This window comes from Pempheris klunzingeri, chromosome 1 (assembly GCF_042242105.1).
Source record: "Pempheris klunzingeri isolate RE-2024b chromosome 1, fPemKlu1.hap1, whole genome shotgun sequence".
Taxonomy (NCBI): domain Eukaryota; kingdom Metazoa; phylum Chordata; class Actinopteri; order Acropomatiformes; family Pempheridae; genus Pempheris; species Pempheris klunzingeri.
Window position 1 is genome coordinate 10,692,983 of NC_092012.1, and position 19,595 is coordinate 10,712,577.

The 19,595-nt window shown below is 39.8% G+C and overlaps 1 protein-coding gene across 1 annotated transcript in view; it reads left to right on the plus strand.

Moving 5' to 3' along the window:
* The window catches only part of LOC139198786 (protein diaphanous homolog 3-like), a 163,894-nt gene extending 147,574 nt beyond the window's left edge, over nt 1-16,320 (plus strand). Inside the window, exon 28 of the mRNA XM_070827734.1 lies at nt 15,883-16,320. Within this exon, the coding sequence (XP_070683835.1) occupies nt 15,883-16,253 (371 nt within the window). The 3' untranslated portion in view covers nt 16,254-16,320. The remainder of the gene's footprint in view (nt 1-15,882) is intronic.
* Nucleotides 16,321-19,595: the final 3,275 nt, after the last annotated feature.

Genomic DNA, 19,595 nt, shown 5'->3' on the forward strand with positions numbered 1-19,595 from the left:
TCTGTAGGAAAATGCCATTTAAAGCACCGCGTTTGTGATCTAAAAGAAAATTAAAGAAGAAGAAGAAAAGAAAATTGTCACTGTATTTTAATATGCTTATTGGCAAAATTGCACCTTGGAAAGTTAGGACTTTCTTATTAGTAGAATTATTAGCCAATGTCTCTGATGTTTTATATCATCGTCCATCTACAGTAGCCGAACAGATTATTGTTGCAGCTCAGTACTAAATGAGTGCTTGCTCTACACCAGGATAACACCCTAGGATTTTACCAAATATGTAAGCTGGTTCTCCTCCTGTTATCTTCCTTCTGGGTGTAGAGATGTCTGATTGTGTCCAGACTCAAGCAATTCCAATAACAATGTAAGCTTGGCCTCCTTGCCAAGTGGTTTGGCAGATATGAAATCAGTGCAAACAAAATCTGATTTGTACATGCCCAGAGCTATAGTCTAGCGTCACTGAAGTGACTACTGTAATTGTAGTCATGGATGTATTATGAGCCAGGTTTCAGGCCAATTTTTGCTCATAGTTTATTCTGACTCTTGCCATTACCCAGTGTACTCCTTTTCCCCACATGCTGTCCCTGCATCCCTTTAACTCTTGCATATCGAATGTTCTGTTTACAGCATTTGCATTTGTGGGAGGCAGCGCTGATTGCAAGGCTCTTGCCGTCAGAAGATCAGTTTTCTGAAACACTGTGATGAGTGGTGTCTGCTGGTGTCAGAGAAAGGATTGAAACATTTCAATTAAGCCTCAGACTAAAAAGTAAGGAAACCCCTTCAGAATAAAAGGCAGTGTATTCTCAAGTTTGCGATCGATGGTGTAGCTTCACTGGCTCGTCTAGTTTGGGAGGTAGACATCAGCAAAGTCTTGATGAAATAATTGGCTCGACTGAATGAACATGTTATCTACCTCACGGTTAAATGAGTTGAGTCCATAATCATTTCTGTTGCAGAAAGGGGAAAAGCTCTACAATATAGCTGAACCTGAACAAGTACTTTAATTTCACTTTTGATAACCTGCTAATAGAAACGAGTAAGTCTGTACTACAGCCAGTTTAGTTTACTTCAAAAGCGAATTAGGATCAGTCATATTTGCACTAATTAGATTTCTTCTTGTTTCTTTTAAGCACCTGTTGCTTGTTAGAACATATGGAATACTTGCTCTCTCTCCATCTGAAAGCAGAAGTGTAACCAGTTGAATTCCCCTGCATAATTGCTTCTGCGGGGGTCTGTTGTTGTCCATTCATTAATGTGACATGTTGTTTTTCCAAAGGCAAAACTCTCAGGCTGGGCTGGTGTTTCAGTAATAAATACCTTGCATCACACCCCTGTCCTGTACCCTCGTAAACCAGTTGCACTAGTCATTATTTGTTTGCGCCTTTACTTATGTAAAACACATTTCTCACCACACTAAATAACTTGCATTTTTCATGGAGGTTTTCTTTTTTTTTTTTTTTTCTTTCCAGTGGGTGTATAGAGGGTGATGTTTTTCTGAGTTGTTTGTTGGTGGTGTTGTCAGAATATGATATGTAATTTTTGGTGAATATTTAAGTGTGCTCCCTGGCTAGACTATTTCTATCTTCCAAATCATAATGAGGCAGCTATAGCTAAAAGTAACTGTCATTTAACTAACTTTCCAAAGCAGTCAGGAGAAGCACACACACAGGTGCCTACATAGCTCTTCTCTCGCCCCCTGTTTTATATCACCTGTCTGATCAATGCGAACAGACAACAGCACCAAAGCTTCCCTAATAGTTCCCAGACAGAGGGTGTTGCATGCTGTCACGGTGCATTGTCTTTTTTCTGAAGTTATTTACTTGTTTGTTTCCTCCTCAATTTCTTCTTTGTTCCTGTGTTTGTCTTCTGCGCGTTTGCTGATTGGTGTTGTGATAATTACAAGTAGGATTGTGCTGCAGGCGCTCCTGTATGCTCAGATGTCTCACACTGAGCCATTGTTCTCTTTATTGGCTGATTAAAGAAAACAAACAGACATCTAGGTGTTATTTTGTACATCTGATTGTGCTGAATGAATGGCACAGCCATGAGAGTTTATAATACGTGTGTGTGGCTCTTGCTCTGATGATCATTCAATACATAAAGATAGATAAAGAGTGAAATACTGCATATACTCGAGGTATATTTTAAGATGGCAATAATTCAACACAGTTTATTCATAAACATGTTTATACAATACAGAGTGATACTATGTGTTATAATATAACACAACTTCAGATCTTGCTGCACCAAGTTGCAAGAAAGTTGAAAGAAGTTGAATTCTGTCACAGTTTAATTTTGTTGGTGGGAATCTGTTTGTCCAAAATCCCTGCCAAAATAAATGGCATGTAGAGCAACAGAGCACAGTAATTTTTTTTTTTTTTCCTTCTTCTCTTTTGAGCAAGGGGCGGTCAACACATGATCTGAACTTTCACTGTGCTGACAAGACTGGCAGATACAAGAGAGTAAAAGACATTATTAGCTGCTTTAAAAAAAAAAAAAAAAAAGATATGCCAGTCATATCAGGCTTTTCTGAAACAGAAATGCCTGCATTGATTCAGCTGTGATTCTCTCGCAGCTTTGCCCTGATTCAAGCAGTTTGAATCGATGCAGCTGTATCTTAGACATTAAACTCGGCACATCGATTCCAGTCGGTGAATCGTGACACCCTGTGTTGGTGTGTGTGTCTGAAAACGTGTATCTTTGGTTGTGATTTCTTTCAAGGTTTTTTATTTAGGAGAAAGCTGCAAAGGTGGATTTTTAAGCATGACCATGGACAAAGAAGCAAATTACCCCAACCCTGTTCCACATCTGCTCCACAAGTTTCTGTAGGTCAAGGCTAACATGAGCACTGAACTAGCAAAACAATTTATTTGTGTGTAATGCAAGTACTTTGTCAGCAGCTCTTTTTGTTATTCCCTGATTTTGATGCAGTCATGTATGGATGTGTGAACACTCTTATTTTAATACTCTCTTTCTCATACTCAGTGTGTTCAATGTGTCACAGTGTTCCTCTGCTAGCCATCTATAACATTAACCCATTCTATTGTCCACTCAGCCACCGATTCAATGGATGAGACATAGAACTTGTCTGAGGGGAGCATGGATTGCTACGAGCCCCATGGGACCTCTCAGAACGAATGAGATATATGACACACTTACAGTAAAGCACTGCACTCTCCCTGAGGCCAAATCTGTTAAGGATGCTTTTGTGCTAAACCATCAATACATGCACAGATATTACACACATGTACTTTACTGGTGATTGGATTTTTGTACACACTTGGAAGTTGACTGAAACGATCATTTATTGCCTACACGTACACACATACACTGAGGTCACTTCTACAGGTCCCACTGAGGTTGAAAGTTATCCCCTGGGTGTTTGCTAACACCCGGCTACAAAGCGTAGCTCCACTATTTGAATATGTTTCCTCATCTGGAGAGGACACACACCTCTGTCCTGCCCTCTATTGATTTAAATCAATATGGTCCAATCTCATCAACGCCACTGTCCTTGGCCTACTGTCCATGTTGCAGAGGACTGCAATGTGTGATGAACTACATCTTTCTTTGAGCAGATCCATACCTTTTGAGGTGATTGGGTTAATGCGTTCCCCTGAGCCATGATGTGTACAACCTCGTATTTCGTCGCACCATTTGTCTGCTACATTGATTAGAGGTTCATCGAATGGAACAAGGCTGGCCGGCCATCAGTTTTAAGTGCATAAGGAATATGAAGTAGGCATGTGTTTTGCTGCCTTGGTTTAGCTTGTGTAAATGTGTTATTATATGTTCTTCAGAGAGCTGCGTAGACCATTGATGCATGTATTTTTAATTGCCAGGCCTGTATGAGAGCTGGGGGAAGAGGCCCCTGGACAGAGGCTAAACACAGCCATGCTGCCTTGTCACTTAATTTGTTTCCTCTCTGACTGCCTCCCTTGCTTTCTCGCTGTCTTTCTGTTTCCCTCTGTTTGCGTTTGTCTGAGTGGTGCGAGCTGACCTTCACTGGGACACAGCCATGATTCTAATTGCATTGATATGTCAGTGAGCTCCGATGGTTGCAGGAGAGTATGGCAAGATTACCCCAAAGCACTGTGGCGGTGCTGTGTGAATTTTGCCCTCTTTTCAATGATGAAACACAGAGTCGAGCTGATGCAAAAAGAGACGACGGATCAGCACTTACACGCTCACAAAACACTTTGTTGATTCAGGATTTTCTCTGGAGCAACACGACGCTAAGGCAGCACCTAAGTTGGGTGGTTTATAAGGTGCAATAAGCACTCAAAGGCCTGCAGCCACACAGTAGATTGTGGAAAAACAAGTAGCACCTGTAACATGACCCATAAGCTGGTTTGAAGTGTAGATGTGGACTCGCCGCTTTCCACTGTCTTTTCTAATTAGTGAGGCCAGTAAATCCAAATTTGTCTCCGCTTAAAAGGCTCACTTGTGTTTCACAGCAAATGCCAAAATCAAGTCTATGCAAGCTTCAACTTAATGCAACCCTAACACTTCCTGCAGCTGCTTCAGACAGTATGACAACATAGAACATGCTGGTCCCTGCTACTCTTGTTTTCGCATGCAACATTTTCTCACTTGATGTTTGATGCCTACAGCAGTGGTATTTATTTATTTGCCTTTAATACGACCTGGAATATTGAACTAAAAGGCACCTAATTTTTTTAGTAGTCCTATAGCCTATAGCCTATTGGTATCCTCAGCAGTGCAGTACCTAATGTGAATTGATTTTTATGTTGATTTTATTTTGTTATATATTTAATATCCCAATCACTTTGTTACTGCATCATCTTGGCCTGATGTTTTGCCTGTCTGATAATTTATATTCTGGTATGGGTTGATTTGATCTAATTTTTTTTTTTGCTGCCAACTGGTGTGTGGGTGTATGCACACTCTCCTGCCCACAGGCTTCTGCATGTGTGTGCCATGTTTATTCATCAAAGATTATATCTGAAACCAAGTGGAAGCTTAAAATTAGCATATTGTCGGTTGATAGAATATAAAGACCTTTTTTTTGTGTGGCGTATCAGTAGGTCTGAGCAAAGTCCTAATAGATGTTGTCATGTTAACCTAATTTTTTGATTATTTGATGTCACCATGCACCACATACATTCAGTACCATTTGACTTAAAAGGAGTGAAACCTGACATTATTTAACCAGCAATGAGCAGATGGTGTAGAAAACGCTACAGATGTTCTTAGGCGGCATTTTCTTTTCTTTGTTAGCGATGTTTCCTAAATGTAGGTATTTACCTTGGTATTTGAATCAAAGCTATTTCTATTTTTATTATAATAACAATACTATTTCTAAGTCTCTATTTAGTATGAGTGGAAAGTAACTAAAGAATACACCTGTATGTAATAAAGTAATTTTCATGTAGTTGTAAATCTTTAATTTAGATTTTTGATGAAATCAAAGGCCTTGTGAATCTCTCGTTCAATTGTCAATATCTGGGAAAGTTTATTGTTTCAGCATACTGATCATAAAAATTTTTTTTGTACATTTTCTTCAAGCTATGAAAAGGTTTGTCAAGCAATTCAAGCAAAAAAAACAACTTTATTGTACAGTGTGCTGGTCTGACAGAGGTTTCCTAAGTGCTGACTGACATGTCCTGGTGTAATGCAACAAAGAGAAATCACCTTTTGGAAGGAAGAAATCGAAGACGGAATAACATGATGAACTTGACTGATGAATCAGTCATTTTGCTCCTAAAATTTGGTTTAGTTGAATCAATCACTGGTGAAATTTGCGCTGCACACTGACAGTGTTCTCTGTGTTGACAAAAGCTTCACTTAATGCACTGTGAGGCAAATTAATTTCATGTTTAGCCTGAAAATCTGCCTATAGCAGAATACATATGAGGATAAATAAAAGCTTAATTATGTTGCTGTTATTTTATAAACTGACAGAACCTATCCAGGCCTGCTATGGGCAGGGTTATGGAGATCACACACTTGCTCTTGCTATGCTGTCCGTTTCTCAAATGTTGATTAGTCGATGTTGATTTTTTATTTATTTATTTTTTTAATTGCTTTGATCTGACAGAGACTGCGCTGCCAGAAGCAGACTGCACTGCAGTCTGTCTCCACAGATTTCGCTGTATCTTGTCAATTGTCATGCTTTTTTGCTCAGTTTTTGAAATGAGAAACCAAGTTTATTTCGCTATTGGAAGGAAAAGGAGGACCATCTCTTCTATCTGGTGGTCTGATCCCCTAAAAAGACGTGAGTTTTAAGGACAACTGCGGGGGGTGAGAGTTACAGTACCAATAAAGGACAGAAAATGTGAGTTCCAGACAGTGAGAGAGAATAGGGAAGCAAATGAGATAAAGGAGGGAGGAAGAAGTGTGCGGTTGTTTGAAAGAGAGAGCAAAACCTGTGTTGATGGAGACAGGCTGGTTACCAGATGGGTTTTGTCAGAGAGAGCGGAGTACACAGAGAGGGAAATGGTTAAGAGATGGAAGCTGATGTGGCTGTCTGTAATGCGATATGGCAGATGCGATTTTATTTTTAGGACACAAGGCCCCAGAACGATAGGTTTTATAGGGTTTTGAGTGGGTTGATCTTTTTAAATATTCAACTTCAATGAAATATGGAGCATGACTCCGGGCTGTTTGGAATTCATAAGTCTGTTTGGCAGGACTGGCCCTGCATATTGAGAGCTGTCAGAGTCGGCCTGAGTGTTAAACACAAGCCCTCAGCTGGCATTAGAAACAATGACAAAAAAAAAAAAAAAACACCTCAGAGGGAGAACAAAAGAGACAAAGGATGGAAATCTTCTATTGGAGTTTTAAATGTTTAATCACCTTTTGATGTCATGAGACTCAGTGATTCTATCTTGTGTTGCATTATGTGTGTGAGGTGATTAACATTACATCAATACAATGGCGTTGCTGAATGATCACTTGTATATAGCCTAGGTTATATTCAAGAACCTCCAATACTATTGCTGAGTTTACATTGAGAAATGTAAACTTTTTTTTTACACGTTTTTCATTGAACAAAAGAGGCCAAATTTAATTGTTAAATGTTGTCAAAAAAAACACAAGCAGCAGTACAAGAGCTTTACATAAACAACAGCCTAAAGTGGAAAAATCTCCTCAGTATGGCATCCCTACTTGGTGCCTAGAACACATTACTGTTGTTACCAAAATTGTATTGAGATTCAATAGCAATTCCCACTTGTATAACCTTTAATGTATGAAATTAAACTGTATTTATATATCCTACCCAGACAAACAGTAATGTAAAACATATTCCACTTCCAATTTTTATTATTATTGATATGGAACCATAGCCATGGTGCTGAGTTCTGTTCAAAAATTGCAATCAAACACAATCTCACAGAAAAATGAGGTTGAAAATGTCTTAAGGATACAGATGGCTTATGCAGGTTATCAACTGCATTCTCCATAATCCACAGCAGTCCGTGCATGTATGTCACAGAGGAGTCTATGAGTTGTGCTCCTCATCCGTCATATAAACCTCTCCTCAGTCAAGCAGTTCATTAATCCATGTTACCGACTGATTGGAGGCTAACAGAGAAATGTGTGCGTCTGTCTGTTTGTCTGTCTGCGGACGCATTTGCGAGTGCGTTTCAGCTTCGTGTCTGGAGGCGTGTAAAGGATCAATATTTTACTCTCACAGTGTGACAGGTGTACACTGCTGGAGAAAGCGGCAGATAGAAACCCTTAGTTAGTGTGAAGCCACTGAGGGGAAATACATATGCATTAGACTACGACTGCTGGGGATATTTACCAGCAGTAACCACACAAACAACAACAGGTAGCAGAGCCTGAAACCAAGGCATGTTTAATTCATGCCAGAGGCAGCAGAGTACACTGGCTATACACCTGTATCAGTGAAATACCCAGTGCTTATTAGAAAAGGACTGTGTGTGTGTGTGTGTGTGTGTCTGCCTCTATGTGTTGATGTGTGTCTGTCAGGCTGTCTCGCTGTGTTTGTGTCTGATGTCTGCTTTTATATGTGTGCGTGTGTGTGTTTGTAGGAGACGGAAAGAAAGAGGAGAGAGAACCCCAGGAAGTGATGCTGTCCCTGTATGAGGAAACATTCTCAGTCCATTACCCTGCATGTAGATATAATTAGAGTAAAGCAGGAGTAAGAGCCCAGGCTGCTACCACCATCTGCCAGGTGTATTTCCTCTTTATAATACAGGCGGACATATTTGTTTATGTTGTAAAGGGTCATACCTCTTTTTTTTTTTGTACATGTTTTACCTCATTTATTCTTATGTATTAGATTGTATATTCATATTATTGCTGCCCGTGGCCTGAAGTGCAGTACATATTTAGATATTTGTGTGCACTTTAACAATGTGCTGAGATGTAAAACTTTCTTGAGATGGTTAATTTACACTAAACGTCATGTTGCTTTTTTGTTGTTCCCTGAGAGTTATGCTATCATGTGGCAGTGCAGTTGAAAGCGAGGAAAGTCATTACTTCTGTAGAATGCTATTTCTAAGCTGGTAACAAATATTTCTGTAGTGATTATGTCTGTTTTTTTTTTGGGGGGGGGGTTTGTATGGTAAACATAGTAGTCATTATACCATAATGATAATAATCATTTGCTGCAACATTGGATATGTTTGTATTTCCTCAGCCAGCAACATTCAAACCTTCAATTACGCGCAATTTTGTGTCTATATTGAGTGTACTGAAGATGTCACCTCCTGAAAAGGCTACTTGAATGAATTTGTCTTAATGATAATGATTTGGATGTGTGACATCTTGAAAAATGTCTTATCACGAGCAGTTGACAGTGTGAGAGGTGAATTACGCGGTCTATAAAAGCAGAAGCTTTGTATTGTTTATTTTAATTGCATTCTCAATAGAGCACCTTGTGCAGCGCGAGCCAGCAGTGTGTGGGTAGCAGCGCTAGTGGCAGGAAACCAGGCTCACTTTTGAGGCATTGTTAGACGCACCAAGGCGTGCTAACGCAATGTCATGCTTGGCTGCAGCTCACAGTGGCTGGGGTTCACACTGAGGGGCAGAACACTTGAGGGACATCCAGCTCAGCCCTTTCATATCCCCCATGTCACCCTTTTTGGTTTTAAGCAGCAAACCACCTCGACACCCCTACCCGCTCCCTACTCGCTTTGTCATATATACTTGGTTTTAATATGACTCAATCATGTCTGCTTAGGCATGGCAGGTGAAACGTCACTGTGAGTCTGTCCTTTATGTTCACATTGGTGCAACTGCAAAGACAATTGCCATGTCCAGTTAAAGAATATTTATGAGGATGTTTACTATGGATTTGTTTGTAGGTGAGTCATAGAGGGTGACCTATAAATGTCAAGGAAATTACCCATTCTCTCTTTTGAATCTTATCCAGGCTTCACCTACTGAGTTCATATACTAGATTACCTCTAAGGATGGGTTTATCACCATTATATTGGTTTGATTTTTAACTCATAGATTTTAGTAGCATTTTTATGAAAGTTAGCTTGTAGCCCTTACAAATGAGCTATACCAAAGTAGTGATTGTGAAGAGCCAACACAGTTGGACTGAGCATTACTGTCAATAAATAAATACTTCAGGGAGGCTTGATAAGATGCATTACTTCTCTAGCAGGGCTGCAATTAGTTATTTTCATTAGCAATGAATCTGTTAATTATCTTCTTCATTATTCAATCTATAATAGTGAAACAGTCACAAGTTTCCAAAGCAGACATCAACTTGTTTATTTTTTCCAACCAACAGTCCAAAACCCAAACAACAATATAAAAATGAAAAAACTGAAAGAAAAACCACTCACAATCTTCACTAGGTAAAACTTGTGAAGATTAACTGATTATCAACGTATTTGTTGATTTCTTTTTTGTTGAACCGCCGATCGACTAATTATTTCAGCACTTTTTGCCCACAACTAGCTGTTAACTTAACAAAAAAAACTTTCATAGATAAAAACCTGAAGCCAGATTGTGGTAGAAAAATAATTCACACAAGAGGGGACAAAAATTCCACACCCAGTCGTGAATACACACTGGAACACATCCTTCTAAAAGGCTTTCAAATGATGTTGCTTTTCTACTAACACTGTGATCCATTCTGCTGTATTTCAACAAAGATATTTGGGGTTGTTAAATATATGGGAGAGGAGAGACAGAAGAGGGGAGAGTCAAATCACTGCTCAACAAAAGAAAACACTTTGATATGCATTAGAGCAGGACAGGCTTCAGTTACCTATAACAGTGCTGGTTTTCACATTACCCACAGGGATTTTTATAGTGCTCTTTCAACAATCCATCCCTAAACCTCCCCTACTTTCTCTTCTTCTGTCTCCTTATTGCTCCCTCTCTTTTTGTACTCTATTGTAGTCCAGTCCAAATCACTGTCATTGCCTCCAAATCACGCCACTGTCTTCAGGCTGTTCATTCTGCCCATTTTGTCATCTTCTCCCTCATCATCCCATTTCTTCCAATGTTGTCCTCCTTCCACTCTCCTTTCATTGCTTGTTGCCTGTCCTCCTTTTTAATCCTGTCTGCTGTTTTTCTATGAGAAGAAGCTAGACAGGCTGTTCTCCACACACACACCGTTAACTACAATGAGCAAGCAAGGGACAAACCTTCAATGACTGGTGTGTTGCCAGGTAATGATCGTTAATTACAGCCAGCCTAATGCACACAGGCGAGATAACAAGCTGTCTGCTGGCTTTTACTTTTTACAAGATTCACTGGAGTCACATTTGTAACATGTAACATTGTACATGTTAAACTCTTAAATGTAGCTTTACGTCCTTTCTGTATGTGCAAACACAAACGTGTTTGCCACATCACAGTACACACAGTCTCATGATTACATACATAAAATGATGAGTTTGTTTTGCATCTGCTTTCTGATGGCAGTGGTAATGTACGGCCGTGCTTGTGCTCAGCTTCTCGTACACCTGTTCAGTCTCTTTGTGGTCCAGCTTTTTCTTTTCAGTCAGTCGTGTCCATATATTGTGTGGTAAATGTCAGAATTTGTCAATCACAGATAAATGTAGCCATCACCTACATTCTCATCTGTTATTTCAGAGGTACTGCAGTATAATTTTCCTTCTTTATTGCAAGGTAGCAAAACGACTGTGATGAACCGGTGCTGTAAAATCAGAGGAATGCTGAGCATACATTTGGAAATCCAAGTACCAGCCATATACTTCACATACTTGAACTCTTTGAATAAATCCAGGAATAACGTTGTGTATTTCCAGTGCTTTGTACAGTGAATCATAGTTAGTGAACCACGGGTAATGCACGGTAAAAGCACTTTCTTCTACTACAGTATACTCTCTTAATATTCACCACCAGTGACAAGGATTGTCAAAATACATCGAACTTTGCACAAAATAAGTGTTTTCGTTCCATACGGTACATTTGACCTAATCGCTGTGCAGTAAACTGTCCCAAAATGTGCCACAAGTAGATGCAAAAAATGGCAAATTATCGTCATCAGACAGAACAAGCCAGCTAGCTGTGTTGTGATTTATGGCATGTGTGTTTGATCTTGCTAAACTTCAACGTGTTGTGTCAGTCACTCCGCAGAGAGAAAAAGTCACTTCAGTGTCTGTATTTTTATGAGTCTGCATGACTGCTCTCTTCTTAAAGTGATCAAATACTGCAAACTTCATAAGAGTGGAGAGAAGGGGGAGGGGGGCAGGAGATGAGAGGAGAAGCTCATCTGCATCTGTATTTGAAGTGGCAAATGCAAATGGACCAAATGATCTGACAAGAGGAAAATGTGAATTCCTCTCCGCAGCTATTTGCAGATAGAAAAAAGAAACACTCTGTTTTCTATTGGACAGGGCCTTTTACGCTCCTACAAAGTGGCAGTCTATCAGACATTTAATAAACCACCATGGTTCCATCTTGAAATTCCTGATGATATTCTCTAACCATTCACAGCAGTGATTAGTCTGTTTTGTTTGAGATTTTGCATGTCTTGTGCTGCAACAAAACCAGTGTCAGTAGCTGGTTTAAAGGCTGTGGGCGGTGTGACTTACAGTTTAAAGACACATTATTTTCAGCAAAAGAGCAAGAAGAGACGCAAGAAGCTCATTCTGCCAGCTTTCTTATCATTCTTTTCCAACTGTTTTTCTTTTTTCATTCTGCCTTCCAGCAAAGTAAAGGACAGCAGCAGACTCAGGACTTTGATAGACTGGTAGTTTAGCAGAATCGCATTGTGTTCATGTTTAGACGCTGGTCTTCGGGCTTTCTCATGTGCTGACTGTTCTCCAATCTCTCCAATCATTAAACAGCTTTTAATGTAGATGAAATTGCTGTCAACACAATGGTGGCAGACAGTCATGGGGAAAAAAAGGACGGGCAAGTACTGCCATAGTCAAGACTTTCTGTCTCTGCGATGAGGCTCCCGCCCTCCGCCTGTCGACTATGTTCTCAGAAACTTCAAGAGAGCAGACGAGGGGAGGAGGGGAGAGATGAGTAAAAGCTCATCTGCATCAGTTGAAGCAGCAAATATAAAATGGAACAAATGATCTCACATGAGGAAATGTGAGCTCCTTTTTGCTGCTGTTTGCAGCTGAAATAAAGAAATATCTCTCACAGTCTTTTATATTATTGCACAGGGAAGGTTTTCCATTGAACTGCTATCACATCCAAGTGTAATGTTTAGCTGCTACGTATCAGAAAATCAATACAATAGTGTGAGCTGTCGCTACATTAATGCTCAGACCCAACTCAAATTTGATACCAAAGAATGTCAAAAATTGATCCAGATCTATCAGTGACGTTTAAAATAAAAATAGTCTGAATCCATCAAGCAAAACATGCATCAACACCTTAAAATCGGTGCTAGTGGCATCACCAACTTGCTCTTTAAAGAACACAGAATGCTCCAAGAACTATAAAATGTTATCGGAAATGTTGACTTGCTTCAGGAACAATCAACCAAGCTAAAAACAAAGCAATACCAACTAACACTACCTTTCTCTTGCAACTCCTGGTGAAAAGCAATAACTGAAGCAAGAAGCTATTTCATTTACAAGGACGTGCACCCATTTAGTGTTGTTCAAAGTGTTAGATTTAGATCGATGACAATGACCCTGAAATCGAGGTGAACCATATCCAGTACCCAGTTGCTGACATTTAAGTGAAAAATGCGTCCTCCTTGGGGACTATCCTAAATTTTGCCCTTATTGTCACCGCTTATTGTTAAAGTGGGACTTCACCAATTTTATACGTCAATGTGTGTTTACAGGGTTTGGAGAGCAGTACTGCTTTGTGGGGGAAAAAAAAAATAGTTGTGGAAAGTGTTGCCTCAAGTGATGTCACTTGAGTCAGTTGGGGCAGAGGACTACAAGTTTTAAAATGGAAAAAAAAACTGGAGTTGTGGATTTACAAAGGAATGAGCTTGCCAGACCTCTGTATCTTGCTGTTAATCTCTGCCTGAAGCTAGCGGCTTGAAGCTACGTTGGCCGCTGCTAGCATAGTGCACCTAAGACTGAACTGTTGGTAGCCAAATTGAATTGTGGGTAAAGTTATTGCCAGTCAAAATGAAATTAATTGAATTTGAAAATCACGCTTTAGCAGAATTGCAACTGACTGACTGTGTGTCCATAATTTTCATATCAGGTTGCTTATCACATATCTAAATCTGGATCCAATTGTCTGAGAGGGATAAATGCAGCAACCATCACAGCATGTGTTCGATAAATGTTTTTTTCTTCAAATTCCACTTGACTCGTTCTCCTCCGCAAACCTGTGTCAGTTATTGGTTAAAAGGAGTCCAACCTGAGATGAGACATGTTTTACATCTCTCAGACGTGTTTTACAGCTTAGATGAAGGCATATGTTGAGAAGCTAGCGAGGCTTCAAAGGAAGGGGCAGCAAGGTGTCACAGACAGGCAGTGAGAAGAAACTGAACTTGCCAGCACTTTGATCATGTTCGCCACTAAAGGCCAGGGCCCTGTAAGGAAGAAAAGAAATGCACTTTTGGATAAGAGGTCTTATTGAAGTGTGCTTTTTTATCTACTTTTGAAGTGTAAAGTTATATGTATTGATACAATCCTTTGTACTTCTCACCAGTATGTGTTTTTCATATCTAATCATTAAAGGGTTCATGCAGAGCAGAAAATAGTTAAATGATAATGCATGCAAATGAATGCTAAAATAAATTCAAAGATGTACATGTTTGAATATTGTCAAAACTGATGTTTGATAATGCCCACTTGCATGTTGTTTCTTTCTCTCAAACAAAACGGAAAGGCCATCAGTTTGAAATTTCAACAGAAGTGCAAACAAGATATTAAAATGCAAATTGCTGATACCACAATTGATAATTTTCTCAACATCGGCTCTGAATCTGTGAGCGTGTTATTTATAAAGGAATTGTGTGTCTGTGGGGCATTGCCCGGATCGAGCTGAAAGACACGGGCACAAGGGGCCAGATGACAGGATTTTCGAGGAGGAGAGGAGGGACAGGATAGAGGAGTGTGGTACAAGAAGATCGACAGCAGGGAATAATTGTCATCTTTAACAATCGAAACTGCAACAACAGGAAGAGAGAGCAAAGAGGCTGGCTTAATGACAGGAGACTTGGATTTTCAGCTGTGGTAAATGTTCAGTCACAGCAGCAAGGCATCACACTCTACTCATTTAACCCTTTTAAAATCCCCATCTGCCTCTTGTTTGCCTAACTAGTTTGTGTGTCAATGTGGTGTGTGTGTGTGTGTGTGATTGTTTGCTTTCTTTGCTTAATTTTGCAGTCACTTCCTGCTCTCTTTCCTCCCTTTATCCTTATTTATTTGTCAGAGGTTGTGTTCAGGGACGTTCGTTGTCATTCGTCAGCGCGGCCCATAAAACACACTGTCATGACTGACTGGCCACGCTCCAAACTCATTACCGATTGGCTGACAGAGCGGGTCGCTCTGTTCTGCTCTGCTGTGTTTGACTCCTGTTTGCCAGACATTTAATGCTCAGGAAACTTTAAATGCGGTGGTGTCTTTCCTTGCGCCACTCCTCTCAGCCTCACGCTCAAGGTCACATGAATATGGATTTACCCTCTCCTTCCAGCGCGCACATACTGATGATGAAGTCTAAGATCTACTCAGAGGGATTATAATTCAGAACGTAGGTCTGATCTGGGCCGTCGCTCTGTTCCTCTGTCTGTCTGGCTGTGTGTTTTAAGTTGGAAACCTGAGGGGAGGGCGGGATGCTGACGAGAGAGGAGGAGGGCGGCGGGAGGGGGGTGGGGGTAAGAGAAATAAGAAAGATGAATAGGAGTTCTGCAGCAACAGAGAGCTGAGATGAAAAGCGGAGGAAGGAGAATGGATGATAATGGTGGAATCAGTAGAGGTGGAGCTGGGTGGGAGGGTGTCATGTAAGAGAAAAGGGAAAGAGACTGGGAGATTGGAAAAGGACGACGTACAACGTTATTGAGTTTCTGTTGCGGTTGATCAGCCATATCCATTTCATCATATTGAGCTTGCTCTATGCCACAGTCTGCTGCAGAAAATTTGTCCTCATCAGTGTGTGTATACACGCTTCCCTGGTGTGTGTTTGTGTGTGTATTCATCCAGAATAAGAGTGTGTGCAGTGAGCTCATGCATATATACTGTATGTACCCTTGCTTTGTTTTGCATGTGCATATGCCAGCTAAAGCACATCTTCTTACTGCCTGATGATTTCTGTCATTCTGTCGTACTCGCTGCAGAATGACTGACACTACATTTTGTATTCCCTTGCTTTCTTTTTGAACCTCTCTCCAACTTTCGGTCTTGCTTGTAATTCAATCTGTAATCTGATTAACCCCTTGCTTCCATTCATTTAACAAGTCAGTTGCGCATCACCTCCTTCCCTCTCTGAGAGAGTGAGAGTTCTGCTCACCGCTCTGCTTCTGTTTTTCACTCACAGAAAACAACAAAGCACCTTTGCAAAGATCTCGCTCCCGGCAGAATATAAATGCGGGTTCAGCAGCGGTGAAAGCTCCCCCCGCCAAGGAGGCCCATAACGAGTCTGAAGGCCATCCATCTGCAGCCCGGGCCAAAGCTGCTGTATGTTCGGAGTCAGGCCGCAGGTACAGGAACACTCCCAGTCACAGCTACTGCATGGACAGAGAGAGGGTGGTGGAGAGGGAGACGATTAAACCAAATGAAAAAGAGATGGAGGTTGAAGCAGAGCTTCCAGCCTTCAAGCCGACCTCCACTCGTGCGGCGGTCAGTAGCTGTAGCACCAATGGAGAGTCAGATGTGGAGGCTCTGCTGGCCAAACTCAGGGCCTTGTGAGCTTCATTCTCACATTATCTCTAAAATGACGTGCATATACAGCATACAATACACATGTTAATGCGCTCTGAACATAACCCAAAGATTTATCCTTCAGCAATATTGCAAACAAGCAGAAGAGTTTGTTTTTAAGACAAGTTGAGAAGTGTAAATAGCAGGGCGACTGAATTACAAATATTACCATTAGATGAAGAAATAAGGACAATTTTTTTAAAGCTTTGTAAAAAAAACAAAAAAACAATCTATATAAAACTACTACCATGACTTTGAGGACCATGATTGTAACACCTGATGGTACAGACATAAAACAATTTTTCTTAAAAAAAAAAACTTCATGCAGATGGAGGTTGATTTACAGAAGTTCAGCAGAAACACTTGAGCAAATCAGTGCCCTACATTAGAGTTCAACAGAGAAAATACAGCCAAATAGGCTGAGCACAGTCTCTGAGCCTGTAAAGTGCACTACCAAAAACGTTTGGTTATCATACATACATGTTCCTATATAACGTAGCGGAAGATGCAATGCTGCTGAGCACTTTCTTTATAATCCAGAAGTACGCAAAAATGAATGAAAATTATCTCACATTTCCTTTGTCATTGGTATTTTCTATAATAGCTTCTAAAGCATGTATTTTACACCTTTATCATAGTGTTAACCATATTTTAGTTTTTAATTACACATTAGTTATCTTTGTATGCATGTTATTGTTCATGTACGATACTTAAAACATATGTCTGCATTTATTACTTTTCATTTCCTTTCTTCTTTGAGTCTTTTCATCCCTTGTGGAGTGACAGAGTGTCTTTTATATTCAAAGCATTGATTGAATTGTTTGTATTTTCTATAAAAATGTTATCTGTATTCTATAAAACTATAAATATACTGCATATATATTTATATATATATATATATACACAATTGATCAATTAAAAGCAGTTATGCCATATAATTGTAATTTGCAGGCTATAACAGTAATTCAATGTCGTTTGACAAGTTGATTTTGGTTGCACTAGACTAGTTTTGTCTGTGTCATTGTTAGTGACAACATTTGTACACAGTGAGAACAAGTCTGCTAAAAGGAAACAGTGTCTAAGAGTATCATCGTCCAAAATGTGGCACAAAAGAAAAAAAAAAAAATCATCTAGCTACTAGTTTATCACAATTGATGCTTTCCTTCTCCTACATTCCCACTGAAACTACTCATATCTTAATATATTTGTTGTATCTTTGTTTGTATTGCTTACTTTTATAGACCCATTTACAATAAAATGCGGCAAAAAAAATGTGTCGTCTCTTTCATTAATCACACATTTCAAACATACATATCAATACCAGTGAGCAGAAGCTCAGATCACATTCCCGCTGTGGCTATACTAAACTCTTTCTTATTGATCAAGTACAGACGGAGACAGAATCATCTAAACACATGACTTTACCTGACATGACTTTAATTCCTGAAAATATCTGTATTGCAGTTACAAGCATGAATCCTAACTGGATACTAGTTAGCAGCACTTGCCAGCTGTAAATGGGTTAAGAACCGACACACTGATGTTGAAAACACACAACACAGGTTCAAAGGGCTCAGAGCCCAAATTCTCACAAGTGACAATTTGATGTTTTTTTTCTGTTAAGCTTTAATGTGCAGCGTCCTAAAAGATTTTCGGTAGTTACTCAGTGCATGATTTGCTACATAATAAGCTCAGTTCTGATAATTCGTAAATTAATTTGCTCATAAAACCCCACATAATTATGTGTACACATGATAAAAATCCAAGATTTGTGCAGATCTGCATTGTTAAATTGTCTAAATAAAAGCCACACCTGACTCAAAGCTTGTGAAGCATATGTGAACTTTATCACTGACTTTTATTAATTAAACAAGAACATATGCCTCCTTTAATGCACGAATCAGTAAATATACAGTTGATTAAGTCAAAAACCTCCCATGTAATCTGGACAAAGAGAGTTACTGAGCGACAGAGACAGAGAGAGATGATGTGCTGAGCAGTAAACTTGCTATCTGACAAGGTCTGCTTACCGTAGCCTGTCAGCTGGTGAATATCTTCAGCACTGGGAGCGACAAAACTGTCCCCATCTGGAGCCGAGCCAGAGAAGAAGAAAAAAAAAACCACCTCCCAGGTGATGCACTTGGCAGTTTGGTAGAGCAGAGCAGTTGTTGCTGCTGCAGTGTCCTTTACTGAGCAGTTTAAAATCAAACCACTTTCTTTTAAGGTCTTTCATGGTTCTTTACGAGGATGTAACAGCAATCACCGTTCTCCTTCAACACGTCAGCTTTTTGTAAAACCGCTGCTTCTCCTTCAGAAGTGAGTTCATTAGTACTTCTCTCTGTTTCTTTCCAGTGCCACGGAGAATTACTTTCACCTGTGTCGCTGAAGTTCTTTTTTTTTTTTCTTTTCAGTTTCTCGAATGTTATTTTGATCAAGGAGATTATGTGTGTGGGTGGTCTTCTCCTTTGCCTAATACGGCTTTTCGGAGGACATGCCTAGATGTTGACAAGATAATGAATATGCTGTAAGCATGTTTCTGGTTTACAGATTATTCAGGTTTGATCTTGCATCTTTGCAGAAATGTGCGCTTTATTGTAATTTACAAAATTGCTTCATAAAAGTGTGTGTGTGTGTGTGTGTGTCAGGTAAGAACACTGACTAATTGTTATTATGATTAGCTGGAGTACATTTAGTCCACATCAAGAGCAAGAACCTGGAGCTGCATGCATATTTTACAATACATTTTCTTTAATTGCCTGCATGCTTTCAAGAGCTAAAAAATGATTTCATTTTGTTACAGCATCTGTGCAGCCTGCTCCTTTGAACGTAAAGCAGGAAAATGACCGGCCAAACTCGTAGACACTACAAATTGAGAGGAGAAGAAGAGCATAAGGAGGGTAGGATCTTGTTATGCTAAGGGAGCCTTCATTACTCACAGGCCTGCGTTCCAGCCATGAGGTTTATCTATGGGCCTAATAAAGTGGAGCAAAACATATTGTGCAGCAGATTGCAATCTGGGCTTCTTTGATTGGAGATGAAGTTAAAAATGTGTCTGAGGATTTGTAGATGAGGGGGGGAAGTACAAAGCAGATCAACAGATTTGTCACTATTTCTTTTCCCCAGGAGTCAAAGAGTGAGAAATGCTGTATTTATAACTGCCTGTACACATCATACTGTGGAATTTTATGGTGCAAAAATCACCTTCTATTTTCAGGTTGTTTTGGCAGAATCATTTTGTAATTACCGCTGATGGTGTCAGTCACAGTTGTGGAAAGTGGTTGGGAAAGATGCAGCCATCCATCGCTGTCTCCTACAAAACATGTAGAAATG